At 38.2% G+C, this 10086-nt stretch overlaps 1 protein-coding gene across 1 annotated transcript; it reads right to left on the bottom strand.

Annotated features, from left to right (window-relative positions):
• Window positions 1-1690: 1690 nt before the first annotated feature.
• Window positions 1691-3379, bottom strand: LOC128244240 (uncharacterized). Its single transcript, XM_052962256.1, has one exon. It carries the CDS (start codon window positions 3377-3379, stop codon window positions 1691-1693), a length of 1689 nt encoding a protein of 562 aa, XP_052818216.1.
• Between the last annotated feature and the right edge of the window lie 6707 nt (window positions 3380-10086).

Genomic DNA, 10086 nt, shown 5'->3' with positions numbered 1-10086 from the left:
ATGTTCCTTGGGTGGTCATTAACCAAAATTTGTTAAATGGTTCCAGTCCACTGCACACCATGGCTGCCAGAGCTAAAAAAAAACAAAAACTTTATACGACTTGTCGTCGAAACCGATGACCTTTTTTCGATAAAACTTGACAGAAATGTTTGTTTGGTGCTCCTTTACTCAAATTGCCCAAATCATTTTGGTCCACTGCACAACATGGCAACCAGAGCTATTAAAGTAAAAAAAAATTAAATAACTTCTCCTCAAAAATTGATGATTGTATTTCTATGAAACTTGACGAAAATGTTCGTTAGGTGGTCTTTGCTTGAACCCTTTGGCCAGAGGAGCACAGGCACTGATGTGCCTCTTGCCGCCCAATACTCCTATGGATCAGTATGTGGTTGTTAAGCCCTAAGGAAATACAAATAGTCCCACTTTTAATTTGGGATCAATATAATGTTCATAAAAATAACAGATTAAAGTCACACTTATATCTGTACCGACGTTGCAAAGGGTAAATATTCAGTCATGCATCGGTGGTTATTGCAAACTACTGTCATAATAAGGCATGACTCATATTCATACTTGATCCAAAATAAATGAACATTTTTTGGTTCATTAACATCGGGTAGAAATGTGGCCTCAATTGAATTATTTCAATGTATTTTGACCTGAAGTGTTGACCTATTAAACTATTTTAAACCAGACCAAGCCAATAACCGAACGACTTAGAATGTCGTGAACACATACCATTATTTCCAAATGTCGTAATCACGATTAATAATATCAAATAATACTGAAGTGGACGTGTAACATGATTATTTTACCACTCATACAATAATCGAGTATAATCAAATGTTGTACGGTTATAAAAACACCACTTTATGTTGTTAATTTATTAGAAGGTAAAGCTATATATGTATGAGCAAAACATAATGTACATGTGGAAAAATACCTTCGAAATTGTAGATATTAAGGAATAATAAAAAAAACTTAATTTAAAGCTGCACGCTCACAGATTGCAAGTTTTGACATTTATTTTAGTTTTTGTATATGAACTAGCTAATACATGCAACAATGCATGTAAACCAGTCATATAAGACCGTTAGTAAGGGTTTTAGCCATAAATCATTACTTTTTGAACGGAAATATGAAAATCTGCGATCTGATCTTTTGTCAGCAGTCTCTTATCACTGATTTGCAGATACATACGTAAATATTTGCTCATTCAAATACGAAACAAAAATTGTAAAACGGTTAATATGTGATACGGCAGCTTTAAGATGCTTCATAAATATTAATATAATTACGGAATGTAATTGTAATAAATTTATATCGAACTATAGATACAATAGTGTAATGATAATAACGATTATAAGATATCCAATGTCTACTCCACGAATAGCACACACAAAGCTATTCAACCATTTATCACGAACATATTAAGTACAGTCAATGGGTTTGGACTACCAACACCAACAGTTATTATAACAATTTAACAAGAAAAACAGTCAACATGAAAAGGAAGCATGTATTAAAGCAACACATTCATTCAAGTAGTTAGATATTTGCCATTAAACAACAAGATATACATCTCATCTGTAATAAATGTGTCTGGGATACTATATACGATATATAGCTCAGAATAGGGAATTCAATTATTTCACTTCGTTAAATAAGAATATCACTGTACTGGGTAGTTTTATTGCAATTCATAAATCTGAAGTTTTGTGTTCCCTTTGAACTTGTTCGACACCACAAGCTTTGTACCGTCCTTGGACACAGCAACATAACGGGGCATGCTCATCTCCACTTTACAAGATCCAATCAATCTTCCAGTGGGAGACAATTGCACGATAGAGTTAGTGTCCCTACTACACACAAACACGCAGTCCCCGGGACCTACACAGACACCACGAGGTATCTGGATGCTGGCGTGTCTTACTACTGTGGTAATAACGGTGTTGCCGCTTACGTCGTGAAAATTAATAGAATTATCAGAAAAGTCACTGAGAACCACAATTTGACGGTTTTGAATGTACGTAGTGACGGCTTCTTCATATTTCAACTGTTTCATTGGAAGATTGGGCTCAAACTCCTTCTCCCCTAAAGTGCCGGAAACCTTGCCCACAGGGTACTTGTGTCTGATTGTGGTAGCACAAAACCAATCTCCCGGCATGGTGGATATAGTCTCGTATTCACGATTGCAGTGAAAAGAAGGTAATTCGATGATTGTGTCATCTGCGTTTATGTTAAAATTTAAGATCTTACGGTAACCATCGGTGGTAATAGCAACATTTTTATCACTAGTTGTGACAATGTCTTGTGGTGTTGAAGCAAGGAGATGTGTAGCCAGATTGTTTAGCTGCTGATCAGTCACTATAAGCCTGTGGTTCCAATTATCGACAGCTACAATTCTGCCGTCTGGAAGGAAGTCTAGACCGGAGATGGCAGGTTCTCTATCACCATCTTCACCCTGCTTCAAATTCCTAGACGCCAACAAACGTAACATAAAAGGACGTACAAACGACCCGGATGTTGCCTTGGTGAACGTCTTCTCGATGTGGAGTGAACCGATGTCATCCCCGCTTTGTATGAAAGAAAGCAGTGTCTTGTTGAATTCGAAAATGAAATCCAGAACATGTTTATCGGACTCTTGTTTTGAAATCGCATTTTTGTGTTGTCTTATCTTTTTGGTAAACAAACGAATTCTATTGAAATCGTCAATGTTTGTAGCTAATGTTGTATCAGTATCTTTAGTAATTGCCGTTCGAACTATTTTCTCTTCATCTATTTTCTTTGATTCAGTCTTGACTGCATCACGGGTACTATGAACAACGTTGCACTTGAAATCATCAAACAGTTTATCTATCTCATTTTTCATGATATCGATTTGTTCGGGAATGACTTTCACCTGGCTGCGGTAAGCTTGGATTCGTTTTTCATCACCTTTGTCAATATATTCACATCTGCCATGTAAATTTGCAAGCGATATTTTCATACCTGATTTGATATCAGTGACTTCAGTGCATTGCTTATGGTACATTACACCACAGAGTCCACAGCACATTTCATCGTGATCTACACAGTATATGTTTAAATCCTGCTTGTGTTTGGTGCATATTTTCCTTTGGTCATCTTCCTCCAAACCTTGTAGATCGTGTCCAACCATGATGTCATTCAAGGAGTGGTTCATTGAGCACTCCTCACACTGGTGTTGTTGGCAGGTTTTACACAACACCACCGCATAATTCCACCTCCCGTTGGTTCTACAGGGATCACAACGTTTCCCCTTCCGACCGGGAACGTTGTCGTCGGCACACGTTTGATCCGAGTCGGCAGATCGTCCTCCAACTTGATCGTGTACTGTCGATTGGTAGCCCTCAGCCATTTTGATTATGTTTAATATATCAAACACCTGTGTACTGATTGAAGTTCTGTCAGATAGTGACACCATATAGTTAAATATTAACGTTGTTAATGAATATAAGCATCAGTACCTGTAAAGAGTTACTTTCAACTCAAATAAAACTGTGTATTTAAACATATTGTTTCATCCATCTTCCTGCTCATTTCACCTCTTATTACGGGTGCTGAATATGTATAGCAACCAAACGCGTTTAATTGAAATCCTTTACTGAGAGTCAAGATAATAAAATGATGTTTTTGTCGTTATAACATTGCATGATCATGTGATTATATTTTCTATATATGACGTTCACATTCAGTCGTTCAACACTTGGATATGCTCATTATAAAGTTATTTGTTCTTTTACTTCCTTGACATACATATAATCGTCAACATTTAATTCAATAACGTGATATGACGTGCATCCGGGTTATATTGTGCTAACAAAATATCAACTCACAGAAAGTCTTAGTCAAGAATCATAATTACAAAATCGGCGCTGGTCTTAAAAGGACTCGCTCATAATCTACAATAAAGAACAGTACAACAAAATATCAATCAGTTTTGTTTTGTATAACGAAATAACCGTTTACATAGGACAGTACTTTGGTACTTCTTCCACATTCGTTTAAATGTCCAGCCTAGTGAAGAATGTAATGACATAGCAGCATTCTTAGCATACATTTTTAATTGTCTGTCACTGAAAGTATAACATTTTCAAAAGCAGAATTACCTATAATTAATACATGAATTAGTATTCTCTCTATTCTAGATAAATCTAATAATAAAAGACTAATTTTATACCGACCGACTTCCACTAAATCAACTTGGGACGGGAAACAAATACTATTTTAAGCCTTACCTGATAAGTGATTATTTTCAAGAAAAACAGTTCAATTCGCATAAAATCAATGCTTGAAGCAGTAACCTAAAACCCTAACCAAGGTATGCATGCGCAGAATTTATGCGTTTTATTTGTACGAATACATGCAGATGTACGGTTTACTCGGGCCTACGCCACAGTAACGAGTGCAAAGCCGCTATTTGCAGTCCTCCTTGTCTTTCTCTGTTGGCATTAAAGCCCTTTTTTCCCGGCTTAGCCCTTTCAACTAATGCCTGCTTACTCCGGCGTATGCCACTGTTACGAGTGCATTGCCATTATTCGCATTTAGGCCGGGGTTTTCAGGCGTTCGCCACTATAACGGATGCCTATCGGATATTTACATTGTTCTTTTGACCGTCAACAATGATTTTTGCAAGTCTTGCCTGAGGTTATTATTGTCACGACAAACAGTTTAATTCAATAAAATAAAATTCTTGTAACAGCAACTTAAAAATCTAACAAATGCATGCATGCGCAGAGTAAGTTTTATTCGTATCAATGCATGCATATTTACACCGGCATACGCTACAGTAACAAGCTTTCTCCGGCGTATGCCACTGTTAAGAGCGCATTGCCATTATTTGCATAGAAGTCCGGTTGTAACGAGGATCATGCCGCTTTTCTAATTGTAGCCGAGCTTACTCCGACATACGAAATTGTTATGAGTGCTCTATCAATACTATCACTGTAGCCCGGGTTACTCCGCCGTAAGTCATTGTAACAAGTAGTTTGGCAACTTCGGCGTAAGCCACTGTAGCGAGGACTGACCGCTATTCGCATTGTAGCTCGGCTTACTCCGGTGTACGCCACTGTAACGAGAGGTTACCGGTATTTGCATTGAAGCATGTGCCGGCTTTTTCCGGCTAACGCTTCTGTAACGATGAGTTGCCGCTACTCGCAGTGTGTAGTCTGGCTTACTCCGGCGTACGCCACTATAGCCAGGACTGACCGCAACTCGCATGGTAGCTTGGCTTACTCTGGCGTACGCCACTGTAACGAGGAAAGAACGCTATTCGCATTGTAGCCTGGCTAACTCTGGGGTAGGCCACTGTAACGAAGACAGACCGCTATTAGCATTGTAGCCTGCTTACTTCGGCGTACGCCACTGTCACGAGTAGTTGCCGCTACGGGCATTGTAGTTTGGCAACTTCGGCGTAAGCCACTGTAGCGAGGACTGACCGCTATTCGCATTGTAGCTCGGCTTACTCTAGGGTACAACACTGTTAAAGCTGCCTTGTCGCTATTCGCACTGCAGCCTGGCCTATTTCAGGCATATGCCACTGTAATCTTAATGATAAAAAATGACTTATAATTTTCTTACGGATTAGAATACAACTGGATGACATATTTTCATCGCAAACACTAACGCAGGGAGTGTACACCATCCTACGCCGCCGCAACAATTGCGTTGCCGCTTTTAGCTTTGTAGCGCGATATATTCCGGCGTACACCACTATAAGTGCATTACGGCTGTTTGCATTGAAGCCTGGCTTTCTCAGGTGTACGCCACTGAAAATATACATTAGGTGCTATTCGTATTAAAGCCCGCCCTACTTCAGCGCACGCCGTTATAACAAGTACCTTGCCACAATTTGCATTGTAGACCGTCTTACCCTAGGGTACACCACTGTAAAAGTTGCCTTGGCACTATTCGTACTGCAGCTTGGCTTATCCCGGCGTATTCCCTGTAATAGATATTAATTAAGGTCCTCTTACTGATTTAGAATACAACCTCATTACCTGTCAACGCAAAAACTAACGCAGGGAGTGTGTTTCGGAATGAGTGTTAGTAGGCGTACCCTGAAATAAATGCATCTGGATAGGTGGTGCTATTAAAATGAGGGGGTTGTATTTCCAAACCGTATTTGAAAGATTCTGTTATATATGATATTAACATAATTTCTCATTGAACAGTTTCAACATAACTGCTCTTATAAGCATGTGATAATTTTTTTTAAATATCGTATGTCATCTAAGCTATATTTTTATAATAAAGTATACGTTGAAGATATATCTATATTTCCTCCAGTATGTATTTAATTTGTTGATGTATATTATGCCTAAATCCTATTCTGCCATCTGTAAAATAACTCCCATTAGTTTATAAGAGAGCATGGATATCACTTTGTATTATTATTTTGATATATTATAGAAACAAATGTCCATATATATTGGTACTATATATATCTATGCTTAATAACATATTGTCAGTAGTTTGAGATAATATGAAATGATATCAATATTTGAAAAAAATGTAATTAATATAATGTAATTAAATATGATTCATAATCTCAATCAGTATGCCAAAACGTTTTCAAAGTGGTATTATGATAAAATTTTGACAGATCCAACCTTAAACATATAGTTTAAAACATAACTATTAGTCATAATTCAGCAAATGTGTAATTTAACAATGAACAAAGTTTTATGATCAAACAATCATGCAAAATTAATATGAAGGGTTCTTGTACAACTGAAGTATTTTTATTTCACAGAAACTTAGTCACACAATTCGTCAGTAGATGCTTTATAGACAATTACATTTACTAATGAAAATCGGATGTACAAACAATGGTATTGTTTGAAACTCTTATTCATTACAACCGGTACTACTTAACGTCACTTAGAGCTTCTAAGAATTACTTAGAGACACTTCAAGAGCACTATGAAATGTAACAATGTAGGGAAATTAACTATAATGACAATACTTAAAATCGCTAAGGAAGTTTATTCTCAAGATGTTTCGTATAATTTCGTATTAATGGCAAGGTCGTATATGAGATCTTCGACCATTAGTTGTCACAAGGTTATTGATAAAAAAAGAATCTCGATCATAATCATAAAGATACACATGTACATGTAAAAGTTTGACATTTAAGGCATCTGGAAGGATATGGGTCGATTATGACTCGCAAAAATGCAAAACAGTTTATATATTGCTTTGATTTATTGTGTTTATTTTATTTGTAACTGAGAAGTATAAGCGCTAAAGTTAATATAATGTTATGAGGTAATGTAAAACGAGTTTTGTAGCGATTTTTGGCAAATTTGCAAGTGCTTTAATTGAGTTAACGAGGTTTACCAGAATGATTACCTAAACGGGGTCGATTTTGGGCCAATGAAATGTGCATTTAAAGTGTTAACGAGTTTTCAAGAGTGGTGATCTACTTTTGATAGTAAGTGGGTGTGTCGTACTAGGTCGTACTTAGAACTGTTTTGCCATTTTGAGAGGTGCTTTCAAAATCGCATGAGTACCCCCGAAATAAATTTCAATACTTATTTTTTATGATTTGATATAGTTGTAGTATTAATTTTGATATGACTTGTTTGGAATTATTTTAAAGAGTTTATTAACATAGACCTAGTCAGATATTAAACTACTTTTGTTAGATTTTCTTCCGTTCATATTATACATGTCTTCCACCGCGTCATACATGTATTTATGGCTAGCATGGAGTCATTATTTCACGCTGTTATGCACGGATTCATGCTTTGCATGGAGTCATGGTTTTGACGGTTCGGGTAATGAGCGATTGTTTGCGCATGTGGACACAATGCAATAAGGTTTGGCTTGATAAACGTATGAAACATGAGGCAAAACTCAACTAGAAATGTTTTTGCGAAGTAATAAAGCTTATTTATAAACTCTTTGGCCATAAGTATATCAATAATTAATTTATGATTATTGATATATCGCTTAGATAGAATTTCACGGTCACAGCTGTCCCGGCGTTTTTCAATTAGCGATCCCGGCACTTATAATGAGGTTCCCGGCCACAGCGATCCGGCTCTTTTTACGGCAGTAATCAGCTAAAGGCCTAAAGAACAGCGGTCCAGGCATTTATCAATAAGCGACCGAGACAGTTATCAACTAAAGGCCTAGACAACAGTGGTCCCGGTATTCATCAATAAGGGACTGAGACAGTTATCAACTAAATGCCTAGACAACAGTGGTCCCGGCATTTATCAATAAGCGACCGAGACAGTTATCAACTAAAGGCATAGACAACAGCAATCCCGGCACTTATAATGAGGCTCCCGGCCACAGCGATCCGATTATTTTTACAAGCGATCACGACAGTAATCAGCTAAATGCCTAGATAACAGCGGTCCCGGCATTTACCAATAAGCGATCAAGGTAGTTATCAACTAAAGGCCTAGACAACAGCGTTCCCGGCATTTATCAATAAGCGATCGAGGCAGTTATCTGTATAATGCATAGACAACAGTGGTCCTGGCATTTCTCAATAAGCGATCGAGGCAGTTATCAGCTAAATGCATAGACAACAGCGTTCCCGGCAATGATCACTTAAGACCTAGACAACAGCGTTCCCGGTATTTATAAATAAACGGTCGAGGCAGTTATGAACTAAAGGCCTAGGAAACAGCGTTCTCGGCATTTATTAAAAAAGATCGAGGCAGTTATCAACTAAAGGCCTAGGCAACAACGTTCCCGGCATTTAGCAATAAACGATCGAGTCAGTTATCAACCAAAGGCCTAGGCAACAGCGTTCCCGGCATTTATCAATAATCGATCAAGGCAGTTATCAACTGAATGCCTAGACAACAGCGTTCCCGGCAATTAACAATAAGCGATCGAGGCAGTTATCAACTAAATGCATAGACAACAGCGGTCCCGGCATTTACCAATAAGCGATCGAGGCAGTTATCAACTTAAGGCCTAGACAACGGCGTTCCCGGTATTTACCAATTAGCGATCAAGGCAGTTATCAACTGAAGTCCTAGACAACAACGTTCCCGGCATAGATCAATAAGCGATCGAGGCAGTTATCGAACAAAGGCCTGGACAACAGCGTTCCCGGCATTTATCAATAAGCGAGGCAGTTATCGACAAGAGGCCTAGACAACAGCATTCCAATCATTTATCAATAAGCGATCGAGGCAGTTATCTGCTTAATGCATAGACAACAGCGGTCCTGGTATTTACCAATAAGCGATCGAGGCAGTTATCAGTTTCAAGTTCCGGCTTATTCATAGGTGATCCCCACAAATTTACCACCGTTTACTCTCCGATACCTCTTCAATAATCCCAAATGTAACCCCTGTGTACCCTCGGTTGATACGGACTTTCGGTAGCAGACAATAGTTTTTTCGTTAGAATCGAATTAACCATCGTTGAATCCGCCGATGCGAATTGGGTATCCCAAATTTATGTCTATAAGGTACTGGAGGAAAATTTTAGCATTATCCGTCTCTTAAAGTTATATAATGCTATTGTTTCTGTTGAACAGGTACTGTTCTGCTACTGTTTCTTCAAATGTAGCAGTTTTATTTCGAAACAGGCACACCCTCAAATTCAAATCTGCGCCTAGGCTGCAAACCTGTTGTCTGCTTGCAGGTGTTTATCAATCTTCTACGTAGTGTACGCCACTGACACGCAGAATAGATATCTGCCTATAGCTATAATAGCGATGAATTCGGGAATGTTCACGTACTTAATGTGCCCAAACCAGAGTATTCCCAGCACAATGGCCTTTACAAAGTTGAAGTGATTCAAAATGCCTACCAACCTGGCATAGTGGCAATACATATGACTGTTTCACGTACACGCGTCAATGCCTCGAACATGAGACACAACAGCGTATTCAGTGATGCATAAGGCAATGCTCACGTTCTTTATATACCTAAACCAGAGTTTTCCAAGCAGAATGGCCAATGTGAGGAGACGTGAGGCAAATTTTGGCTAATTAGGTAAAAATCTCCAGCGATCTAAATAGCTCATATTGTAGGCATTGTGGCCTAGTTCAACCCTAAACTTTTTGTTATGGTCCCCTTAGTCGAAATT

The sequence above is a fragment of the Mya arenaria genome, chromosome 8 (assembly GCF_026914265.1).
Source record: "Mya arenaria isolate MELC-2E11 chromosome 8, ASM2691426v1".
NCBI classification, from domain to species: domain Eukaryota; kingdom Metazoa; phylum Mollusca; class Bivalvia; order Myida; family Myidae; genus Mya; species Mya arenaria.
This window is presented reverse-complemented; position numbering and strand designations above follow the sequence as displayed.

Coding starts and splice junctions, on each gene's coding strand:
- LOC128244240 (XM_052962256.1), bottom strand. CDS start 3,379: ATGGCTGAGGGCTACCAATCGACAGTACACGATCAAGTTGGAGGACGA.